Consider the following 25,645-nt stretch of genomic DNA (forward strand, 5'->3'; position numbering starts at 1 on the left):
CAGTGTTGTCCAGTAAGAGGCAGGACGAACGAAGGCAGCACTGCGGTCTCAGTGAGGGTGTATTAACCTGCAAAAAACAGCTCAACTCCATTTCTCAGCAGGACCGTCAGAGCACTGTCTCCTTCACGGTCATGAGCTCGGAGACAGATATCTAACAAACTGATCCTCTTAGAATTCAAGAGAGGCCACCAAGAGAAGAGAATGCAGAGGGGAATGTCCTCTGCTTCTGGCTTTCCAAAATTAACTCTGGTGGAATTTTGGCAAAGGTCAGGAGCCTGTTCACCTCCTTTTTATGACAACTTCTATTTCCTGATGCCTGTTCTCAACATGAGGCCTGGGCCTACGGCTAACTACAAAAATTGCCAGGGGAAACTTTTCCATTAGGGAAGAAGCGGAGAAAAACAGCACCTTCCCATTTTTAGTTCCCAACATAAAGATCTTTTAAAAGTGTATGCATGTTAAACATTTTTCCTGTTTCCTTTGGTAGGAGAATCTCCTTTGTATGTGAAAAATAAATTCCAAACCGATGGGAAGGAGCCAACAAAAATAAAGCCTGACATTTCTTAGTGCTGCTGGCAGCGCATCTAAACCGTCCTGGGACGTACATCCAACAGGAACCTCACAGCACGGAGCTCTGCTACCACAGAGAAAGTGCAGACCAGAACAGAAGTTGCCCAGGAAAGCAGACACTCACTGCTATTCTGAAGTATGAGTAAAGGCAAAGAGGTCACATTAGATATGGATGCAAATTCATTTTTCTTCGTCTCTAACCTTCACAGGGACAGTCTCGATACTTCCTAAGATGAGAGCACAGAGCACAGAGCATAACACGGAGGCGGAGCGAGGCTTGCACTCCCTTCCACCCACCCCTGAGAAGGAAACCTGGGAGAGGAGGCAGGCCCTGTACCTGATTGTGCTTCCACTGCCAAAGGATGTCATAGGGGAGCTGGAAGTCAATTCTCTTTTGCCTCAGATACTTTCCTGAAACAAAGAAATACTATCAATTTCAGTATCTATTTATACAAAGGGTCAAACAGCCACAAGATCTAATACGCACTGACTAGAAAAATAAAGATTTAATTTTTAATTTTAGGAACTTTTCCATCACCAATTTTTAATTTTAGCTACTCTATTCCATTGTGCTCCAGGTGGTAAACGCTAAAGGGATGTTTTGATAGCAGCCTACATAAAACAACGAACACGGCAAACTTACTACCAAAAAATACACAGGTCATTATGAAGCCAACTAAAACTAAAAATTGTTGGAGTATTAAAATTATTAACTACAGCATCTGGCAGTGTTCTCCAACATTATTATACATACTATGAGACTGTCTGTAAAAACGGGAAGTATAAGATTTTCTAAAACAGGAGTCCCTGAATTTAAATAAATCAAGAGTATTTACATTCGGGGCACCTGGGTGGCTCAGTGGGTTAAAGCCTCTGCCTTTGGCTCAGGTCATGATCCCAGGGTCCTGGGATCGAGCCCCACATCGGGCTCTCTGCTCAGCAGGGAGCCTGCTTCCTCCTCTCTCTCTGCCTGCCTCTCTGCCTACTTGTGATCTCTCTGTCAAATAAATAAATAAAATTAAAAAAAAAAAAGAGTATTTACATTCAAATTTACAATGTTAACCCCCACCCCCAAGAAGTACTACTAGTAAAAGTCAAAAGCCCTTTTCTACCTTGAAGAGGACGCTTCAGTTTCCTTACTCTCTGACCCTTCTGCCCTTTAGTAAACTCGTTTCTCGCAGGAAGCTAAACTTCTTGTTACCTGGGTATTCACCCTGTCACCGACTGACTCTAGCCGAGCAGTTCTCAAAGCTCTGTGAATACGAGGGATCCAAGGGGCAAAGACTGTCTCACCACTACTAAGTACCATGCATCTACTGCTATACTGGTACCACTAAGGCGTTACACGCCATCTTCACTACGCTGACGTTTGTCCCAATGCTGTAAAAGCAATGGTGAGTAAGAACGCTGGCATCGTAGTAGGAATCAAGGCAAGCGGAACGCTGTACTAGAAGAATGGAACTAATGGACATGAACCATGCCAGTGTCTCAAAAATTAATGTGTTAAGTCTTGACCCACAAGCCAAAAATGCTGCTATTCTGCAAGGCGCCACGGAAGGATGCAGACAGCACCCGGGCCGCAGCCTGGGCGGCCGAGTCCAGCACGCGCCTGCGCACACGCGAGCTGGACAAGCTTCTTCCCGGGAATGTGCTCCGTGTCCGTGAAGGCACAACCGAGTGACTACGTTATTCGGACTTAGAGCGTGAGGACGAGCGAAGTGAGCTTGTTACTTCAAGAAACAACGGAACGTATCTGTCTCCAGTGATAAAACTGAGTTTGAAGTGAATACTGGAGATCTGGAAAACTTGTGTCCAACCACGAGAATCTTTAGTTTTCCAATCCTTCAACTCTCCTCATAAAGCGAGCGGGAGGACTGACAGATGCGAATGGTTCTGGACGCACACAGGGAATGGAAGAGCAACACAATTCAGGGAACCGGAATTTCTTAATGACCCACGTGAAGTGGTAAAATCACACCTGGGTAGAGAATCCATTTACATTCCAACAGAGACCAATGGACTTTAATGGAACAGAAAACAAAAAGTTAACCGATTTCATATTCTACGTTGCAACTCACCTCTAAGGAACTATTACATTTATATTTTGCTAGAGTGTCCAAGAAGAATTATCTGAATTATGAAAATACTCCTATCCTTTATAACTTATTTATTACCTACATGGAGACAGATTTCTTTATGTACTTAAGCCAAAGTAACATCATAAGAGACTGCAAAAATGGATGAGAAAATTCAGTTGACTTATATTAAATTAGACATCAATGAAATTTGCAAAAATAGAAAATAAAGTCACTTTCCGCATGGAATTTTTCTTTGGAAAAGTTATTTCTCATAAAAATATGCTATTTATGTTAACATATAATGTGTAATGAGTTTATCTGACAAATCTGAAGACACACGAGCATGGATTACAGGTATATTGCGGAAGAAGAAACTTGTGAGTCAGAGTAACACGAGACAAGGTCTGCGGCTGGTAGCAGCCCAGAGTCTCCTGCACAGGGAAGCAAAGCCGAACGCCTGACTGCAGAGTCGGCTGTGAGGAAGCGGAGACAACGCGAAGTCAAAGATCAGCAAACTCTGGTACGTTCACGTAAGAATACGCAACTGGAGAGATAAAATGAGGTACACATGTACTCAAATGGAAACATTCTCCAAGTTGCAAAAAAAGAAAAAATACGGGATGAACTCATTAAGAAAAAAACACTTTGAAACATTTAAGAGCTCTTCGTGGGGCGCCTCGGTGGCTTAGCTGGATGTGCGGTTGCAAGTCTCTCACTGGCCCCACGGGATCTTCCTGAGGTTCTCTACCTTCTCTCTGGCCCTCCCCATGCTCGTGCTCAATCTCTCTTTCAAACGGATAAATAAACCTTAAAATAAATAAATAAATAAATAAATAAATAAATAAATAAATAAATAAATAAATAAATAAATAAATAAATAAATTGGGGGCCTGGTGGCTCAGTTGGTTGGGCAGCCAACTCTTGGTTTTGGTTTAGGTCACGAACTTGGGGTCACGGATGGAGCCCTGCACCAGGCTCCACACTCAGCGGGAAGTCTGCTTGAGACTCCTTCTCCTTCCCCCTCTGCCCCTGAGACCTTGGTTCTGACATGAGTGCTGAAATATTTAGGGGAGGTGCATCATTGTCTGTGATTTACTGCGGCGTGCCCCCCAAACTCAGGTGGACTAACGGATGGATACATAAATCCAGGTCAAATGCTAATGACAAAATTTAGTGATGGGATACTGCACATTCACTATAGAGTGTTTTCAATTTTTTCTTATTGTTTAGTTTTTAAAGTTTTTTAAGTAGGCTCTACACCCGGCGTGGAGCCCAATCCAGGGCTTGCACCCAGGACCCTGAGATCAAGACCGGAGCCGGAGCCAAAAGTAGGCCACTGAACTGACTGAGCCACCCAGGTGCCCCAGAGGCCTCTGTCTACTGAAAAATTTTACAGTAAATTGTTGGAAGACAGATATTTATAAAGGAAAAAGTTTGAGAGGGTATATACTAAGTTATTATATCTCTGGTAGGGGAAGATTTATCTGTAATTCATGCCCTTCTCTACTACAACAATTGCTTTGCAAATATGTAGTGTTTCTTAACAATATAAATACAATTTTTTAAAAAGACAAAATTGATCCTCAGCAGATATGATAAGCCCCTTAATGTAAAGAATTGACTCTTTCTTTTTTTTTTTTTTGCCAGCAGTGTCTAATGTGTTTTCTGTAGAAGGTATAAAACAGTGAGGGAGAAGCCAGTAAGTTATAAATTTTTTTTGAAGATTTTACTTATTTATTTGGCAGAGATCACAAGTAGGCAGAGAGGCAGGCGGTGGTCGGGGGAAGCAGGCCACTTGCTGAGCAGAGAACCTGACACAGGGCTCCATCCCAGGACCCTGAGATCACGACCTGAGCTAACGGCAGAGGCTTTAACCCACTGAGCCACCCAGGCGCCCCCCGAAGTTATAATTTTTTAAATTATAACTTTATAATTTTTAAAGAATTTAAAGTTATATAAATTTTTAAAAAGATTTAAAGTTATAAATTTTTAAAAAGAATGCTTTCTCAATGGGGTACCTGGGTGGCTTGGTCGGTTAAGCGTCTGCCTTTGGCTCAGGTCAGATCCTAGGGTCTTGGGATTGAGCCCCACACTGGGCTTCCTGCTCCATGGGGAGTCTGCTTCTCACTCTCCTTCTGCCCCCCCAATCTCTCAAATAAAAGAATAAAAATCTTAAAAATTTAAAAAAAGAATACTTTCGGGGCGCCTGGGTGGCTCAGTGGGTTAAGCCTCTGCTTTCGGCTCAGGTTATGATCTTGGGGTCCTGGGATCGAGTCCCGCAGGGGCTCTCTGCTCAGCGGGAAGCCTGCTTCCCCCTCCCTCTCAGACTGTCTCTCTGCCTGCTTGTGATCTCTGTCTGTCAAATAAATAAATAAAATCCTAAAAAAAAAAAACAACTTTCTTGGGGTGTCTGGGTGGCTCAGTCGATTTAGCATCTGACTCTTGGTTTCTGCTCAGGTGACAGTCTCATGGGTCGTGACGTGGTGCCCCAATTTGGGAGTGGGAGTTGGCTTGGATACTCTTTCCCTCTGCCCCTTCCCCTGGTTTCTCTCTTTCTCTAAAATAAATTAATAGGGGCGCCTGGCTGGCTCAGTCAGTTGAGCTACTGCCTTCCGCTCAGGTCGTGATCCTGGAGTTGTGGGATCGAGCCCCACATCAGGCTCCCTGCTCAGCAGGGACTCTGCTTCTCCCTCTGCCCTTCCCCTCTCATGCTCTCTCATTCTCTCTCTCAAATAAATAAAATCTTAAAACGAAAATAAAAGAAAACTGAATTTGCGCAACGAAGTCATTTTAAAGAGGACAGACACTACGGAAGCTCAGGAGCCTGGGCTGACCTTGCAGTCTGAAAGGGGGAAGTCACAGAGATTTTCTGTCACGAAGTCACTCCCGACACAGGAGGAAGTGAAAGCGGACCCCGAGGCGGAACATCACACGCGCAGAACGCTGTGAGGGCGACCGGGCAAAGAGCAATGCGGAGGTGAGGGCAGTTCCCAACAGAAAGGAGAAAAATAACAAGTTCTAGAAGAGATCTTAAAATTTGACAAAAACTTGGCCTTTTCTTTTTTTTTAAAGATTTTATTTACTTATTCATCAGAGAGCGAGAGAGAGCACACAAGCAGGGGGAGCAGCGGGCAGAGGCAGAGGGAGACGCAGGCTTCCCGCCCAGCAGGGAGCCCAATGATGCAGGACTCGGACCCAGGACCCTGGGATCATGACCCGACTCGAGCCGAAGGCTTAACCGACTGAGCCACCCAGGCGTCCCTACTGGCTTTTTTTTCTTTCCTAAAACCAAGAATAAAGTGACTGACTTCAGCTACAGCTCACCGGGTTCACACGCGCCCCGAGCACTGGCTTGGAGCGTCGTCCGACCACAGCAAGCACTGTCTGTCTTCGCTGCTCTGTGAAAGTGTCCCGGAATCCCCGAGAAAGCCTGTAGCACTAGTTCACTGAAAGGAATAGTGTATCAGTGAAATGTGTGCCATTAAGGAGGTTATAAATAATGATCAAGGATACTTACAGGAAACTGTTTAAGTTTCACTGAACAAATCACAAGTAGAATTTGAGCTTCTGGTTTTGTCAGCCTGAGGGAATATAGGTGCAACCCAGTGGACACGGACAGTGGGATTTTCTTCCCAGTGGAAAACTGTTAGCCCCACGAAAGCAAGGATATTCACCTGCTCTGCTTACTGGTGTGTCCCAAACATCTAGAAAACTGAGTGATCAAAAAGCAGGTATCGAACAAGTATTTCCGGATGAATGAATGCGAATATGTATCCTCTGGCATGAGCCTGGACAAATGGCCCCAGCTGTTCTCATTTATTTATTCATTTACTTAAGATTTTAAAAATTTCTGGGGCACCTGGGTGGCTCAGTGGGTTGTGCCTCTGCCTTTGGCTCAGGTCATGATGTCAGGGTCCGGGGATGGAGCCCCGCATCGGGCTCTCTGCCTGTTTGTGATCTGGCAAGTAAACAAATAAAATCTTCAAAAAATTTTGAAAAATTTTTAGTAAGCTCTACACTCAACGTGGAGCTCCAACTCACAACCCTGAGATCGCGTCACCTGCTCCTGGGGACGGAGCCAGCGGCGTGTCCCCACTGTTTTCTCTCAACCCTGTAAAGCAGCAGATCACCCTTCCCTGCAGGTTTGTTTTCAGGACAAGTGCTCCCTTAATCCCCGCCGCCTCCACTGCTTCTCGAATTAAACTCTTCCTACGCACAATTTCCCCTTCACACCAGCTAACTCATCTCCCCTCTGACTCACTGCGATGTCCACGCACCCGGGACGGGGCTCGCTTACGGCGCGCAGTGTGCCGGGGCCGCAGCGGGGCTCGCCGTGGTCACCGTGCTGTGCCCCGCAGCCTCCGCGTGGGCCTGGCGTGCAGCGGCTTTCGACTGCGGACCGTCTTTCTCCCGTCACCCCTCCTCACGCCCCTTGCTTCTGGTGACCACAAAGCTGACCACCAGCCCCCCCTTTTACAACAGATTTTTGCTTTGTTATTATCGTATTTTCAAGTCATCTCTACATTACCACGGTGTTCGAACCCACAACCCCCAGAGCGAGGCTCGCGTGCTCTCCGACCAGGCCAGCCAGGCGCCCGCCCCAGGCGCCCTCTGTGAGTTTGTTTTTCCGACTCCACGCATACGTGAGGCTGCGAACTATTTGTCTTTGGCTTATTTCACCGAACATGACGCCCTTGAGGTCCATCCATGTTGTCACAAATGGCAAGACTCTCTTTCTCTTTTGTCTCTCTTCCCCTCTTTTCAAACAAAGCCCAGGAACACTCTACTGCCCGCAGAGCTGCCTCTTCTCTACCCGTCCGGCGGCTTCCACGGCTGCAGACCACAGACGATGCTGCTGTGAGCACGGGACAGACATCAGAGCTAGTGTTTTCGTTTCCTTTGGATACGTTCCCGGAAGTGGAGCTGCTGGACCACATGATCACTCGATTTTTCATTTTCTGAGGATCTTCCACACATTCTCCGTAATGGCCGCACCAGCAATTTCGTAACTACAACCGGCTCCCTCCTGCTTTTACATTCTCGCACGCCGCTTCTCTCCGCTGAGACTGAATTCTCTCAACCGACTTAACCGTTGCCTCAGTTGTCTTTTTAAGTTTTATTTATTCAAGTAAGGTCTATATCCAACACGGGGCTCAAAATCGTGACCCCAAGATCAAGAGTCGCATGCTCTACTGACTGAGCCAGCCGGGCGCCCCCCCCCCCCCCTTACTCTAAACCCCACTTGAAAATCTGTAACTTTATTTTTTTTTTTAAAGATTTTATTTATTTATTTGACAGAGATCACAAGCAGGCAGAGAGGCAGGCAGAGAGAGAGGAGGAAGCAGGCTCCCCGCTGAGCGGAGAGCCCGATGCGGGGCTCGATCCCAGGACCCCGAGATCATGACCCGAGCTGAAGGCAGAGGCTTTAACCCACTGAGCCACCCAGGCGCCCCAAAAATCTGTAACTGTAACACAGCTTCGTCCACAACCACATTCGACCCTGATTACTAGAGCCGCTCCCTTCTGTGCGGTAGTTGGTGTAATGAAATGTATCCCCTTTGCTTCCACGTTTGTACATTCTGTGCACTTCCCTGCCCATGTCATACAGTCTATTTATGACATATCCGATAAGCGATTGATACCCGGGATCCGTGCGGAACTCCTGAGGCTCAACAAGGAACAGATAACTCAATTCAAAAGTGGACAAGCCCCGAGCACACGTCACTGCAGACAGCCGAGTGGCCGAGAGCGCATGAAGAGCTGCTCAGTGTCACTATTAGGGAAATGCAAATCAGACCCACAGGGGACACCGCTGCACGCCCACCAGGATGGCTACTAGGAAAAGTCACACAAAGTGATGAGCGTTACTGAAGACGTGGGGACACGGCTCTCGAGACTGGCTGGTGGCGGTGAAGGTGGAGCAGCTGCTGTGGAGAACAGCACAGCAGTTCCCGAAACCAAGCGGAGACTCACCGGAGGAGCCAGCGGCCCCACTGCTGGGCACACACACAAAAGAACTGAACGCGGGGTCCTCAACAGAGAATTGTAAACCAAGGTTCACAGCAGCGTTATTCACAGCTGCAAGAAGGAGGAAACAACAGAGACATCTGTCGGCGGACGAAGGGATAAACAAAATACGGAGTGTGAGTACACGGGGAGACTACGCAGCTTTACAAAGGACTGAAAGCTTCACAGGTGCTACAACACAGAAGAAGAACCTCAAGGGCATTATGCTAAGTGAAATACGGTAGACCCCAACGGACAATATTGTTAAGGACTCCACCATAATAGGCGCCTAAATAGTCGAATTCATAGGGATAAAAAGAACAGTAGTTACCAGAGTCTGGGGCAATGGGCAATTATCATTTAATGGGCACCAAGTTTTGCTCTGGGGTGATGAAAAAATTCTGGAGGGGCATGGGGTCGTGGTTGCACAATAATGTGAACGTGCTCAATGCTGCTGAGCCTTACACGGAGAAACGGAAATGGAAAATACAAATTCTAAGTTACGCATATCTTACGACGAGTTAAAAATATTAATGACATAATGCACCAAAAAACACTGTATGCTTTAAATGGGTGACTCAGTACGTTTTTTAAAAATATAGCAGTGTTAAAATTTTGTGCTTCATTTATTAAAGAGTTACTTGGGAGACTCCAAAGGAGAAGGAAAGCCTACCACATATGCCCGTAAACGTACTTACTGTTCCTTCTGTTTTCCTGGCAGTCCACGGTCCCCTCTGGTATTTCCTTCCTGTTTAGACCTTCCTTACCCAGGGGAGGTCTACTGGCAACACACTCGTTAGACATTCTCCTCCACCCAGGAAGGCTGTGATTCCCTCTTCATTCCTGAGGATTCTTCCACTGGGCTTACAATTCTAGCCAGACAAGTCCTCTTTCGGCACTTGGAGAACCTTCTGCCGTCTCCTGCACTCAGACGAGCAGTCCCCTCCCGTCTGAACTGCCCTCTGCTGACGGGCAGGGTCCACTTCTCTCCGATTCACAGCGGCCGGGTCTGCGGCGGGCTGAGCTCCAACGAGGCTGTGCGTCCCACAGGGGTCTCCTCGAGTGCGTCCTGCTGGGCTCCGTCGTCGACGTCCATGGAGCTTCGTGTCTGCCCCCGAACCTGCAAGTCCTCAGCCATTGCTCACCCAGCCGAGCTCATCTCCGCGCTCCCTCCCCCTTCCGGACGCTGAGGACAGACTCGCCAGTGGCCGGGATGCCTCGGGCTCTTGTCTTTCTCAGGTCTATGTTCTCTTCCACTCAGACAGGACCGAGCTCTTCCTCCTTCTCCTGCATCTTGCTGCTGAGAGCACCCCGAAGCCTTGGCTGCACCTTCCAATTCTAAAATTCCGACTTGGTCTTTCTTTCCATCTCCTTGCTGAGGCTTTGTTGTTTCCACGTTTCAAGCATATTCATTATTGCTTGCTGGAGTGTGTGTGTGTGGGGGGGATAGTTTTTTAAAAAAGAAATCTAAATGTGGGCCACCCGGTGGCTCAGTGGGTTAAGCCTCTGCCTTCGGCTCGGGTCATGATCCCAGGGTCCTGGGATCGAGACCCGCATCAGGCTCTCTGCTCAGCGGGGAGCCTGCTTCCTCCTCTCTCTCTGCCTGCCTCTCTGCCTACTTGTGATCTCTGTCAAATAAACAAATAAAATCTTAAAAAAAAGAAAAGAAATCTAAATGCTTTAAAATCTTTTTTGGGTGGTTCTAACCTCCTGATGTTGGTGTACTGATTGCCTTTTGAAGTTCAGTTTAAGGGGCACCTGGTGGCTCAGTGGGTTGAGCATCTGCCTTCGGCTCAGGTCATGGTCCCGGGGTCCTGGGATGGAGCCCCGCCTCGGGGAGTCTGCTTCTCTCTCTCCCTCTGCCCCTGCTCATGCCTGCGCTCTTTCTTTGGCTTGCTCTCTCAAATTAATAAAATCTTAAGAAAAAATTATTTAAGATCTCCCTGGTTCTTAGTATGACATACGATTTTCACTTTAAACCTAGACATTTATCATGTTACCAGGTTCTGAATTTTACATAAACCTTCTATTTTGGCTGGCCTTTCCCAAAACCGCTCCAGCAAGAGAAGGGAGTCAGATGTCCAGGGATTACCAGTTCGGAGGCCCCCACCTGACCTCCACTGAGACCCAAGGGCTGGTAGGTCGGTACTGCTGGGGGATGGTGGGAGAGGCCATGTTACTACTGGAGGATGGTTGAAGTCTGACTCCTGTGGCCTTCCCCTGTCATCAGACAGGCTGGTGGACCATGGTGGGACACTTATTACTGCCGACTGGGGAGGGAAGCTGAGGCTTCCCACTGGGCACCTGCTGGTATGAGTGTGGGGAGGGTAACAGTTTTTTCTGCCATGTCTAACTAGAGCATGGAGGATATGGTCTAAAAGTTTCCTGTCTTGCGAGGCTGACTCTTCCCGTACTTCCCACTGCAGAAAGCAGGGTTTTCTTCACGGGGGTTTTCTGCTCCCAGCAGCATTTCCAGGTGGCCAGGCTCCTCAAGGTTTTACCTCAGTATGACGAGGTGAGAGGACACCTCCAAGGACTTGTCCCCTCAGTCCCTTCAGTCCCTAGTTGGTCTGCCTCCTCCTCTCCACTTTTTAGAGTCTCTCTCTCTCTTTTTTTTTTTAAGATTTTATTTATTTATTTGACAGACAGAGATCACAAGTAGACAGAGAGGCAGAGAGGCAGAGAGAGAGAGAGAGAGGGAAGCAGGCTCCCTGCCAAGCAGAGAGCCCGATGTGGGGCTCGATCCCAGGACCCTGAGATCATGACCTGAGCCGAAGGCAGAGGCTTAACCCACTGAGCCACCCAGGTGCCCCTAGAGTCTCCTTTTTATATAGGATATGGAAAACATGACATTGTAATAAGACCTTCTTATGTTTTTACTCATATTTATCAGAACAGGGAAAAGTATACCTACTTCATTTTCCACGAGGCGAAAGCATGTCAATCCTAATCTTTTTCCCTGTTAGCTGCTGCTCACAGTCCGTACAGGAACGCACTGTCTGCGTGTCCGCTGTGCTGACGGACACCTGGACTATCTCTAGTTTACGCCATGATGAATGACGGTGTCATGAACGTTCTTACAGACGTTATGTCCTGATTTCTCTCTGGTAGGTTTATTTACTCTTACAAAAGCTGCCAGAGCTTTAGTTTCCTTTTAAAGATACTACTTACTTATTTGAGAGAAAGAACATGAGCAGGGGGAGGGGCAGAGGGAGAGGGAGAAGTAGACTTTCTACTGAGCAGAGAGCCCGACTCGGGGCTCGATCCCAGGATCCTGAGATCATGACCTGAGCCGAAGGCAGAGGCTTAACCCACTGAGCCATTCAGGCGCCCCTGCCAGGGCTTCTAAAAAAAAGTGGTGCCATCTTACTCTCCCACAGTTGTCTGTAAACACTGTGGTTATGCCAACTCATGGTAGCTTTTGTTTGCAATTCTTTGATGAGTTATGGTGGGTGGGTCTTTTTCACATGTTTATTGGCAGTGTGTACATTTCTCTTGGTAAAGTGTGTTCAAATCTTCACTTCAAAATTGGGTTGTGTGTTTAAAAAAATAAAACAACGAAAAAAAAAACTTAAAAAAATTCATTTGTAGGAGTTCTTTATGTATTCACGATATATACAGTTTGAGTATTTTCTCCCAATTTGTGCTCTGTCTGTTTTTATAATACTGTCTTTGTTGAACACGTCTCCATTTTGTCAAGGTACAATCTATCAGCGCTTTCTTTTGTAGCTACTGCCTTCTGTGTCCCATCTAAGAAACCTTTGACTACACGCAGGTTGTGGAGATATCCTATGCTTTCTTCTAGAAACTTCGTAATTCTAGCATTTACATTTCAGTCTGCGACCCGCGCCAGGCCCTGCCTGGCCCTGCCACAAGGCCGGTGTCGGAGCTGAGCCACCCGCAAGGACACACCTTGGATGCACGGCTGCAGCACGTCCTGCTCGGTCGCTCTGGTGCCCGTGCGCAAACCCCACGACCACAACGTGCGGGTCTCCTTCTGGGCTATCTACTCTGTCCCACAGACCGGTTCTACTGGCACGTCACTTTATTATATTAGAGAGCACGTGAGCAGGGGGCGGAGGGGGCAGAGGGAGGGGGAGAGAGAGAATCCCAAGCAGACTCCACTCAGCACGGAGCCTGATATGGGGCTCAATTTCAAGACCCCAAGTTCATGACCCGAGCTGAAACCAAGAGTCAGATGCCCAACCAACAGAGCCTCCCAAGGACCCCTATTTATTAAAAAAAAAAAAGAATTATTATTACTGTTTTTTTTTTTTTTAGAGGGCTCTATGCCCAATGTGGGGCTTGAACTCATGACCCTGAGATCAAAAGTTGTGTGCTCCACCTACGCCCTTCTAAAGCTAATTTAAAGTTTAAACTTGCTTTACAGTTACTCTGGCAGATAATGCAAGTCTTGGGGCAAAAAGAAGACATTTTTTTTTTTTTTTAAAGATTTTATTTATTTATTTGTCAGAGAGAGAGAGCAAGCACAGGCAGACAGAATGGCAGGCAGAGGCAGAGGGAGAAGCAGGCTCCCCGATGAGCAAGGAGCCCGATGTGGGACTCGATCCCAGGACGCTGGGATCATGACCTGAGCCGAAGGCAGCTGCCCAACCAACTGAGCCACCCAGGCATCCCAGAAGACATTTTTTTAAAGATCACTTTGAATGTTCTAGGTTCGTTGCCTCTCCATATAAATTTCAGAAAAATCAGCTCATCCATGTTTACAGAAGAGCCTGCTGGTAACAAGGTACACTGCATGGAACGTCACAACGTCTCTAAACGTGGCACATTTCTCCGTGTACTTAGGTCTTCTTTAATCTCCCTGATAAATGTTTTAATTTTCAGTATAAAGTTTTTGCCTATTTTTGGATAAATTTATTTCTAATTACTTTAGTTTTATTACACTATTAAGTTTTTTTTTAATAGACTTTATATTTTAGAGCAGTTTTAGGTTCAAAGCAGTACTGAACAACCGACAGAGATTTCCAAAATACAGACTGCCCCCACACACCGCAGCGCACCCTGTCATCGACACCCCTGACCAGAGCGGCACGCTGGTTAACAGCTACTGAACCACACGGACACGTCACTCTCACCGAGTCCCAGTTTACGTGAGGGCTCGCTCTTGTGCATGCTATGGCTTGGAGACATGTAGTAACGACAGGTATCCAACCACTACTGTGTCATACAGAATAGCGTCACTGACCTAAAAATAAAAATCTCTGTGCTCTGTGGGCCCATCCCTATTTTACCCTCAGCCGCTGGTATTATCAAGGTCTCTGTGGTTCTGGCTTTTCCAGAGCATCATACAGCGGAATCATACACCGTATGTAGCCTTTCCACACCGGCTTCTTTCTCTCAGTACAATGATTTTAACGTTGCTCAGTGTCTTTTCAGGGCTTGACAGCTCATCTCGTTTTAGTGGTGGGTAACATCCCATCGCCTGGCTGTGCCGGTTCTCTGCCCGCCGACAAGGGCAGCTCGGCAGCTTCCGAGTTGAGGGAGCCGCGAGCAAAGTGGCTGTGAAGCGCACGGACGCAGCTTATCACACGGACGGTTTCCAACTTCTCGGTAAACACCAAGGACCACCCTTGCCGGCTGGTGCGGAAAGGGCAGGTTTACTCTTGTGAGACTACGAATTGATTCTTATACACTGATTCTGTTTCCGGTAACTTTGCTAAAAGGCTGTAACAGGTTTTGGGGTACTTCTCTGGATCTTATCATCACGTAATGTGCGAGCAGAGCAGGTTCACTTCTTCCTTCCCGGACTTTATGACTCCTATTCATCTCCCGCCTTACCACGCCGGCTGGAATATCCAGAATAATGCCGGACAGAAGCAGCGACGGTGGACATTTTTACCTTCTTTCCAACTTCAGGAGGACACACTGCACACTTCACCAGCGGTAACGTTTACTTCCGATGCCTTCTGCGAGACTGAAACTCCAAGAGTTTCTGCCTGTATGTCTACACGGTCTATGCTCAACTTCCTTCCGTAGCTGTTTCTTCCCATCAAGTTTTTGTCAGGTTCTTTACCAGGATTATGTTAGCCTCACAGAGTGAGCTGGGAAGTGTCCTCCACTTTCTGGAAGCTTTTGTGTAAGGTTGGCGTTATTTTTTCTCAGGGACGAAACAGCTCACGAGGGAAGCCATTTCGTTCTGCAGTTTTTTACGTGTAGGATTTGGTAAAGAACTAAATTTCCTTAAATGATACAGGCTATTCAGACATTCTGAAATTCTATTTCTTTTTGAATTATTTAAGCTGTATTTTTTTTTAAAGATTTTATTTATTTATTTGACAGAGAGAGATCACAAGTAGACAGAGAGGCAGGCAGAGACAGAGAGAGGGGGAAGCAGGCTCCCTGCCGAGCAGAGAGCCCGATGCGGGGCTCGATCCCAGGACCCTGAGATCATGACCTGAGCCGAAGGCAGTGGCTTAACCCACTGAGCCACCCAGGCGCCCCTTAAGCTGTATTTTTTAAGGGATTTACCCATTTCATATACATTGCTAAGTGAATGGGCATAAAGTTATTCCTAACGTCTCTTTACCGGCCTCTTCACAACCGCAGGACCGACAGGACCGAGGCCGAGAGTCCGCGCGGCCTCCACCTGCTCCTGCTCCCGCACCCAGAGCTTGTCAATTACGTCGCTTTTTGAACTCGTTTCCTTACTGTCTGTTCAGTATCTTATCGACTTCCACTCTTTACTATTTCCTTCTTTCTACAGATACCTGCTTTCTGGAAATGAGTGGGATGGCTTTGCCCTTCTCACTGTCACTTACAGCAAATCAAGGGGAAAGGGTATTCGCTCTGTGTCAAGTGCAACATAAATGTTCCTTGATCCTCACAGCCCAGGCTGGGAGTAAGCGCGGCACACGAAGACGTGGAGACGCAGCGTGCGCGGCGACGCTGCTCAGGTCGTCCAGCTGGAAGACGGGGATCGGGGAGCAAGACGTCCGAGTTCCACTCGCAGGGGTGTGCAGGCCCCCAAGGCCACCTTCAGGGTTGCTGACTCACAGGACTCAGCCTGTGGCCATACTTAGCTGCTCTTCATTATAGCAAAAGGACACAAAGCAGACGTAGTAAAGGGGAAAAGTGCACTGGGCAAAATGGAGGAAATGAGGCCTAAGCCTGTACAAATTCTCCCCCGAGAGTCACACAGGATGTCATCTTTTTTTTTTTTTTTTTTTAAAGATTTTATTTATTTACTTGACAGACAGAGATCACAAGCAGGCAGAGAGGCAGGCAGAGAGAGAGGAGGAAGCAGGCTCCCCGCGGAGCAGAGAGCCCGACACGGGGCTCGATCCCAGGACCCCGGGATCATGACCCGAGCCGAAGGCAGAGGCTTTAACCCACTTGAGCCACCCAGGCGCCCCAGGATGTCATCTTTGGCAATACACTGGGACAACAGATGTGAAATGTTGATGAAGAGTGCTCATTACAAATTCAGTGCCCAAGGTTTTGAGGTTTTTGTCTCAGTATTATATATTTTTTCACGCTTAAAGTTCTTTCATTGAACCTATCCCCTTAATCCACACATAAGTGTTTCAATTCATATTTAAAAGTACCCGTGAGGGGTGGGGTAGCTGGGTGATGGGCCTTAAGGAAGGCAGGCCATGTAGTGAGCGCTGGGTATGATAGTAAGACTGAGACTGATGTATCACTGACCTCTACCACTGAAACTAATGATACATTATATGTTAATTAACTGAATTGAAATAAGAAAAAAATACCTTTCCGTGTAAGACTCAAGGCATCAGAATTTTTCTTTTGCATTGGGTAATCACTATAATTTTAACATATGCCTGATTAAAACAATGTAACTACACTTTCAAGATAACAGCTTTCTGAGGCATAATCCACATACCATAAAGTACATTCTTTTTAAGGATACTATGCAGTGGGTTTTAGTACACGGAGCTCTGGTGATGATCAATTTTCTGTATCAACTTGGCTCAGTTATAGTACACAGAGAGTGGGTCAAACATAATTCTAGATGTGTCTGTAAAGGTTAACTGTTAGATGAAATTAACATTTAAATTGCTAAATTGTGAGTCAAGCAGATGACCCTCCATAATGTGGGTGGGATTCATCCAAACAGCTGAAGGCCTTAGTAAGAAAACAGACTGACTTCCCACTCCTTGACCCTCCCCTGGGTCTCCACGCTTCCAGCCTGCCCTGTAGAGTTTGGACGTGCCAGTCACCAAGACGGTGTGAACTGCGACCTTAAAATAAATCTGCAGAGGAGCGCCGGCCGGCAGTCCGTACAGTGTTTAACTCTTCTTGATCTCAGGGTCTTGAGCTTAAGCCTCACACTGGACATAGAGCTTACTTAAAAAATAATATATCAAGGGTGCCTGGGTGGCTCAGTGGGTTGAGCCGCTGCCTTCGGCTCAGGTCATGATCTCAGGGTCCTGGGATCGAGTCCCGTATCGGGCTCTCTGCTCAGCAGGGAGCCTGCTTCCCTCTCTCTCTCTCTGCCTGCCTCTCTGCCTACTTGTGATCTCTGTCTGTCAAATAAATAAATAAAATCTTAAAAAAAAAATAATATATCAAGTAAAATGTTGTCATAAATAAAATATGTTTTTAGGGGCGCCTGGGTGGCTCAGTGGGTTAAGCCGCTGCCTTCGGCTCAGGTCATGATCTCGGGGTCCTGGGATCGAGTCCCGCATCGGGCTCTCTGCTCAGCAGGGAGCCTGCTTCCCTCTCTCTCTCTCTCTGCCTGCCTCTCTGTCTACTTGTGATCTCTCTCTGTCAAATAAACAAATAAAAAAAAAAAAATAAAATCTGTTTTTAAGGGGCGCCTGGGTGGCTCAGTGGGTTGGGCCGCTGCCTTCAGCTCAGGTCATGATCTCAGGGTCCTGGGATAGAGTCCCGCATCGGGCTCTCTGCTCGGCAGGGAGCCTGCTTCCCTCTCTCTCTCTCTCTCTGCCTGCCTCTCTGTCTACTTGTGATCTCTCTCTGTCAAATAAATAAATAAAATCTTAAAAAAAAAAATCTGTTTTTAAAAAAACCCCTTCTCGGGGCGCGTGGGTAACTCAGTGATTAAGCGTCTGCCTTCGGCTCGGGTCATGGTCCCAGGGTCCTGGGATCGAACCCCGCGTCGGGCTCTCTGCTCCACGGGGAGCCGGTTTCTTGCGCTCCCTCTGCTGCTGCTCCCCTGCTTGTGCTCATTTGCTTTCTATCAAATAAATACAATCTTAAAACAAAACCAACCAAAACCCTCTCTAGGGACCTAGTTAAAAAAAAAAATCCAGATTTGGGGGCACCTGGCTGGCTCAGTCGATGGAGAGTATGACTCTTGATCTCAGGGTAGTGAGTTTGAGCCCCGCACTGGGTATAGAGATTACTTAAAAAATAAATCTTAAAAAGAAAAGAAAAAAGGAATCATAAAGCACATGGCATTTTGTGATTACCCTCTCTCTCTTTTTTTAAATATATTTTTAAAGATTTTTATTTATTTATTTGACAGACAGAGGTCACAAGCAGGCAGAGGAGATAAGCAGAGAGAGAGGAGGAAGCCGGCTCCCTGTCGAGCAGAGAGCCCGATGCGGGGCTTGATCCCAGGACCCTGGGACCATGACCTGAGCCGAAGGCAGAGGCTTTATTTAACCCACTGAGCCACCCAGGCGCCCCGTGATTACCCTCTCTTATCCAGAGTAACGGTTTCACACTTCACCCATTTTGTTACCTATCTCTGTATCTCACTTCTTTATTTCTTTTTTAATTTAAGATTTCATTTATTTGACAGGGAGAGAGAGAGAGAGAGTACAAGCAGGGGCAGCCCACTGCCCACTGAGCAGGGAGTTCGACATGGAGCTCAATCCCAAGACCTTGGGGTCATGACCTGAGCCAAAGGCAGCCGCTTAACAGACTGAGCCCCCTGGTGACCTCAGTACCTCATTTCTTGTTCCTGCCCAAGAGCACCCCATTGTGAGCACAGACCACGAACTGTTAATCCACTTATCCACTGTGGGAAACTTGCTTCCACCTGTTGGCTACTATGAATGCTGCTGTTACGAACATCTCTGTGTAAGTGTTTGTGGGACATGATGTTTTCCGTTCTACTGGGCAGACGCTTACCAGCACAACTGCCGGGTCATATGGTAACTATCTGTTTAACTTCTTGACGAACTGCCAAAATGTTTCCCAAAGAGGGTTACACCACTTCACATTCTCAACAACAATGTCTGAGGTTTCCAATTTCTTCACATTGTGCACCAACCCTTTAATTAAAGCCACCCTAGCAGGTGTGAGGTGGTCTCTCATTGTTGTTTTTGATTGCCATTTCCACAATGACTAATGATGTTGAGCATTTTGTCACGTGTGTATCGGCCACGGGTATGACTCTTTTGGAGAAATGTCTATTCAAATGATCTACCCACTTAAATTGTGTTGTCTTTAAATTAATGAGTCTCAACAGTTCTTTATACATCTGGGTTTCTGGATACAAGTCTCTTGGTACACAATTTGCAAACATTTCTCCATTCTGTGCATTGTTTTTTCATTTTCCTGAGGGTGATTTTTGAAGCACGGAAGTTTTAAATACTGACCAAGTTCAATTTGTCTTTTTCTTTTGTTGCATAGGATTTTGGTATTATAGCTGAGAAATTATTGCTCGATCCAAGGTCATGAAGATTTCCTCCCATGTTTTCTTCAAGAGTTTTATGGTTTTAGCTGTTATATTTAGGCTGATGATCCATTTTGAGTTCATGTTTTTATATGGTGTGAGGCAAGGGTCCAACTTCAACCTTTTGTATGTGTATATCCAGTTACCATAGAACCACCTACTGGAAACACCATGGTCTCCTCATTCGACTGTCATGGCACTCTCATCAAAAATCAATTGACTATAAGTTTAAGGGCACAATATACATTTTGATAAGTATTATGAAAAGTAAAATTTTACTTGAAATGCACTTCTCTAATGAAATAAAGAAACCTGATTTCCTTAGTTAAACGTTTAAGAATAAACATGATTTTGTTTGTTGATTCTGACTCTTATCAGTGGTAAGATGCATTATTACTTTATTTATATGACTACTTTATTCATATAACTCATACAGCAAAGACAGAGATGAACCCAGGTCTGGCTGACTCAAAGTCATGCTCATTACTTACATGATACTGGAAAAGACTGGTTCAGAATAACTGACTGGCTCACTTCTAGCCTAATCATAAAATATTATTTGAACGACAAAATAGCACTGTCCAGGAAAAAAAAAATCTGTCCTCCAACAGCCTGATTTTAAACCCTGTTTCAGAGGGAAAAAGACCCACTAGACTTGGATAGGCTTTTCCATTATTTACTGACTTTGCAGACCACTGAGTACAAATCAGTCTTAGTGTGACATTAAAATGGGGATGTGGAGATAAAATTTTTATCATAAATTAAGGGATTCCTAGTCTGCACCTCCTAATCTCTATCTGTACCAGAGACATGAGAGGAACACTGGCCTATTATCCTTCCCATCTTCCTTGGCACGAGCCGCCACTCTCATCCCCTCGGGTAGCTTCAGTCGAAGACTTAGGTTAGATCCCAGCCAGGACAAAACCAGTAAGACCAAAATGGTCATGTTTTCCTTTAAGTGGGTCTTTTAAATGACTTCTTTTCTGAGCCTGTCACCGTCAGATTCAAGGAAACAGCTAAATCTGCCGAGAACCCGCTTCCGGGCTACGACATCACGTAACAGAACCCTCGTTCAGAAGAGCCTTGGCAGCAATCCCAGAGAATGTGGAACTTACTCTTGCCTTCGTTAAGGTAAGAGAACTAAACCTTGGAACTGCATGTTGGAGTTAAACCATTCTCCTTCCACCCAGTACAGAATAATTAAAGCAAACTAATCCTTATTGCAGAACGTGTTGTCTATGCTCGCTCCTTTAAATACACTGCTGGTGCGGGGTCCTATGGGGAGAAAAAGGGGATTCGATAATCCTAGCACCGAGAAGAGTCCCACAGTCACGAGGACCGGGAGTCATCGTTTAAAAGAACACTGCAATGCACAGGGTGTACATCTACTGCATAAGGAGGCAGCCCCTGTCACGGCCTATTCAACAGGTCATCCTGGGTTCTCCTCCTCCTCTTTCATTTGTATGTGCACTGGCTAAACTTCTATTATGAACCAGGCACTAGGAAATAGAAGGAGAGTAAGGGAGTCAAATGATCCTGCACCTGGAGCTTATAATCTAATGAGGGAGACAGACAACTAACAAGGAAACAGAGCAATCATGGATTACAGAAAGGAATGGAGAGGATGCTGTGATACAGAGTAAAAGGAGGGGCCCTCTTTGGAGTGACAATCAGGAAAACAATTTCAAAGAAAATGACATTTAGTGGATACTGACATTAAACTCATCCTTAAAGGACAAGAAGCCAACCATGGGAGAGTAAGAACAGTTTTTTAGGCAGTGGGAATAACAAGCATATACTGGCGCGCTGGGCGGGGAAGGCCTTAGTCTGTTCCAGGACCTGAGAGAAGACCAGCGAGACTGCACATGGCAGGTTAGGGAGAAACGGGAACAGAGGGACAGGGATGACGGGGAGGGGTGGGTTGTTAGGGACCAGGTCATCTTTTTTTTCCCCTTTTAAATATTTGTTTATTTATTGGGGGGGAGGGGCAGAGGGAGAGAGAATTCTAAAGCAGATTCCCTGCTGAGTATAGAGCCTGATGAGGGGCTCGATCCCAGGCCCCTGAGCTCATGACCTGAGCCAAAATCACGAGTCAGATGTTTAACCAACTGAGCCTCCCAGGCGCCCCTGGGACAAGGTTACTCTTAAAAGCTATAGTAAGGAAGTTACTGTTTAACAGTAAGACACTGCAAGGTTTTAAGTATAATCTAGTTTCAGTTATAAGATTTCTTTTTTTACTGCGTGGGGAGTGAAGTGGAGGGAGCAGGAATGGAAACGGACACAGGTGTCAGAAGGCCTCTGCGGGAGTCTGAGCTGAAGTCACGTGTGGGACGCACCTGAGAGTGACAATGGGACCTGCAGACAAGCGGGATGGACTGCATGGACGGCAACCACCAAACTTGGGGGCGCAGACTGGATGCAGCTCTGGGGGAGCGGGAGGGACCCAGGATCACTGCCAGGTACCGGTTACTGATCTGGTAAGCCCAACGGCAGGATCCCAGGAGGTACTGTTACCCCGATGCTAAACAAAGCCTTGGCATTTCCTCCCAAAATGAACAGAAGGATAAACCCTGCTCAATTTGCAGGCAGATAAATGATTAGGAAAGTGGTGGGCTCTCTCCCGATGATTATTAGGTATCCATAATCACATCTTTCTGAACATGGAAACCTCTGAGACTGAAGCGGTGAACAGCTGGGCTTTCCCAGGTGACATACTTGGGATCAAATGCTACAGACGTAGTGTTTTTTATTACTGAAACTTGAGTAAGAAAGATGTATGTCATTGTGACTCCCAGAGAGCAAAGAATTTGCAGAATTCTTCAGAGTGAGGATAAATTAAACGGTAAAGAAAGAGCTCGACCTCATCGGAGATGCAGAAATAATAGGAACACGAAAACACTTCATCCGAACTCAAGAAATGCCATTTCTTCTAAGCAACGTATTGTCTCTCCGGAGCACTCACCGACATGAATGGGGGCTGGGAACAGTCCGTACTCGTGCTCTCCAGGACAGTATTCCAGCTTCTCTTTCTTTAATTGGATCAACCGGCTCTTTGGGCTGCATAGGAAAAGAATGGAAAGTTATCAGAGGCGATAGAATCTCCTCTGTGGCCAAACAAAGAAAACAGACCCCCTGTCAAGAGTTTTTGTTTTGTGACTCCCGGGTGGCTCAGTCACTTAAGCTGCTCCTTCAGCTCAGGTCATGATCCCAGGGTCCTAGGATCGAGTCCTGCACTAGGCTCCCAGCTCAGTGGGCAGTCTGCTTCTCCCCCTCCCTCTCCTGCTCGGCCTGATTGCGCTCTCTCTCTCTCTGTCAAATACATAAATACAATCTCAAAAAGTATTTAACAGTGGCTTAAATTTTAAATGCATATTTTTGGGGGGAATGATATAAAATACATTCATGTATTTTTAGAATCTCTATTTTTGGACTTGTCTTTTAGGAATTACACATAAAAAAGAGCCCTGTTAGCCCTTTCCAGCAGTTCTGCAAGAGGAACCGAAATTTCAGATCTGATCATAATAATAACCTTAAACTTGGCCCATAATTTATGGTATGTATGTATGTATTATTTTCAAAATTTTTTATTTTTTAAAGATTTTACTCATTTATTCATTGAAGAGAGAGAGAGCACACGAGCCAGGGGAGGGGGAGCACAGGGAGAGGGATAAGCAGACTCCCCGCTGAGTGCAGAGCCGGACTCTCGGGTTGATCACATGACCCTGAAATCACAACCTGAGCCGAAATCAAGAGTTGGACATTTAACCAACTGAGCCACCGAGGCGTCTCTATTTTTTTTTTTTTTTTTTTTTTTTATAATCTTTTAAGTAAGGTCAGTACCCAACGTGGGGCTTGAACCTACAACCCCGGGATCAAGAGTTGCAAGCTCCGTCAACTGAGCCAGCCAGGCGGCCTGAAGATTTATAGTTTAGGAAGTACTTTCACACATGATCATTTGTATCAATCCTAAGAAGTAGGTAAGAAGACATGTTAGCTCTAGTTTACAGATCTGAAAACAGATGCTCTATGAATTCAAATGACTTGCCATCATTTCAGTAGTAACTAAGGAGATTTAAGACGAAAACTCCAGTTTCCTGCCCGGCTCCTCCTCACTGTTCTTTTTTTCTATCTGCAACGTCTCCACAGACGCGCCTCTTCGGCTTGTCTGTCTGACTGGCCTGTGTTTCCAGTATCTGGTATGAGATCAGTCTTGAGACATTTCACAAATACATAAAAGGGGAAAAAGAAAAAGAAATAAAAAGGAAACGAAGAAAAAGAAAAAAGGGTTTCCGAAGAGCTTCACTTAGTCTACTCGGATTTTATTTTGCCTTTAAGTTCCAACAAATAAGGCTGATGTATTTCTTTTCCCCCTGTGAATCACAACATACTGCTGTCTTAGATTTTTTTTTAATTTGACAGAGAGAAATCACAAGCAGGCAGAGAGGGAGAGGGAGAGGCAGGCCCCCTGCTGAGCAGAGAGCCCGATGTGGGGCTCCATCCCAGGACCCTGAGATCATGACCTGAGCGGAAGGCAGAGGCTCAACCCACTGAGTCACCCAGGCGCCCCCATACTGCTTTTTTAAAAACAAGTCTCTTCTATCTTGTTACAAGCAGCTATAGTAATACCTATTTTGTAGGTAAGAAAACTGAGGCTCCCAAAAGTAAATTATTTGTAGAACCTGAAGTACTTAAATTTGAACACTGGTTCCTTCTACTAGATCATTCATTTATTTGTTCAACAATTACTGAGTACTCACTAAGTCCGGGTCCTGTTTTTTTTTTTTTTTTTTTAAGATTTTATTTATTTGGGTCACCTGGGTGGCTCAGTGGGTTAAGCCTCCGCCTTCAGCTCAGGTCACGGTCTCAGGGTCCTGGGATCAAGCCCCGCATCAGGCTCTCTGCTCAGCGGGGAGTCTGTTTCCTCCTCTGCCTGTCTCTCTGCCTACTTGTGATCTCTCTCTGTCTCTGTCAAATAAATAAATAAAATCTTTTTTTTTTTTTTTTTTAAAGATTTTTTATTTATTTGTCAGAGAGAGAGGGAGAGAGAGCAAGCACAGGCAGACAGAATGGCAGGCAGAGGCAGAGGGAGAAGCAGGCTCCCCGCCAAGCAAGGAGCCCGATGCGGGACTCGATCCCAGGACACTGGGATCGTGACCTGAGCCGAAGGCAGCTGCTCAACCAACTGAGCCACCCAGGCGTCCCTAAATAAATAAAATCTTTTTTAAGATTTTATTTATTTGAGCAAGAGAGCGAGTGCGTGCGTGCACAAACAGGGCGGGGTGGGGGGAGAGAGGGAGAAGCAGGCTCTCTGCTGAAAGGGAGACTGGCAAGGTGCTCGACCCCAGCTCTGGGATCATGACCTGAGTGAAGGCAGATGCTTTGCCAGCTGAGCCACCCAGGTGCCCCTCAAGTCCTGTTCTACGTGCTAAGATGGTGGTGGATAAGACAGTTTACACTGTTCTTAGGTGCAAAGACAATACGTAGGTAAGAAAAACTAAGAAAACAGAAAAAAAATTCAGAAAATGGTAAATGGTAGGCCAATAATTAAAATGTGATGAACAGAGAGTAACAGAGGCTTTTCTGAGGAAGTGATATTCAGCTCAGTTTTAAGTGTCACCGGGTCTTGGCAGTGACAGGAACGAGGAAACGGAGAAGACCAGGCAGAAGAAGGAAGTATCTGGGAGAAGATCACAACTGGAATGGGACCTAGAAGGAGGAGAAATAAAAGGAGGCTGAAGGAGTACAGACGAGGTCAAAAATTGTGAATGAGGTCATGCCAAGAGGTTAAAACACTGGCAAAGAGTTTGGGAGACGGTTTCAAAGAAGAAAAGGAAAGATAAGAGGTCGTTCTATTCATATCTAATAACCACTTTTCTCATTAAAAAAAAAACCCAAATAACTGTGAACACAGATGTGAAATTTTTAAAAAGATTTACTTATCTATCTTATCTATCAATCAATCCATCAGAGAGAGAGAGAGAGTACCCAGCAGGGGGAGCTGGCAGAGGGAGAGGGAGAAGCAGGCTTCCCGCGGAGCGGCAGCCCGGTTCGGGGCTCCATCCCAGGACCCCAGGATCACGTCCTGAGCGGGAGGCAGACGCTTAACTGACAGTACCACCCAGGTGCCCAGAGATATGGATTTTTGAAGTTCAACTAAAAGTTCTATTTCTTCATCATAAGTCAAAGTCAAAGAGGGTAAGAAAACAACTATATCCAGAGCCAAGCATTCTGTGTCAGAGAAAATTTGGTCTACACTACAGTCAAGATTTACCCAAGCAAGTTAAATGGAGGACATAAAAGTTTCCATTTAGTGACAACAGGAATGGAGGCAAAGCGGAGACGTCACCCTGCTTCCCGAGGG

General features: G+C 46.1%; 1 protein-coding gene across 3 annotated transcripts in view; it reads right to left on the bottom strand.

Annotated features, from left to right (window-relative positions):
* Positions 1–25,645, bottom strand: part of LOC111138933 (ASH1 like histone lysine methyltransferase) — a 189,099-nt gene that overhangs the window by 35,410 nt on the left and 128,044 nt on the right. For all 3 annotated transcript variants that reach the window (XM_022490937.1, XM_022490935.1, XM_022490936.1), the window contains 2 exons: positions 22,247–22,341; positions 908–981 (listed from right to left, as the gene is read on the bottom strand). In XM_022490937.1, coding sequence (XP_022346645.1) covers positions 908–981; positions 22,247–22,341 — 169 coding nt within the window. The remainder of the gene's footprint in view (positions 1–907; positions 982–22,246; positions 22,342–25,645) is intronic.

The sequence above is a fragment of the Enhydra lutris genome, unplaced genomic scaffold (assembly GCF_002288905.1).
Source record: "Enhydra lutris kenyoni isolate GAN:26980312 unplaced genomic scaffold, ASM228890v2 scaffoldscaffold94, whole genome shotgun sequence".
Lineage (NCBI taxonomy): Eukaryota > Metazoa > Chordata > Mammalia > Carnivora > Mustelidae > Enhydra > Enhydra lutris.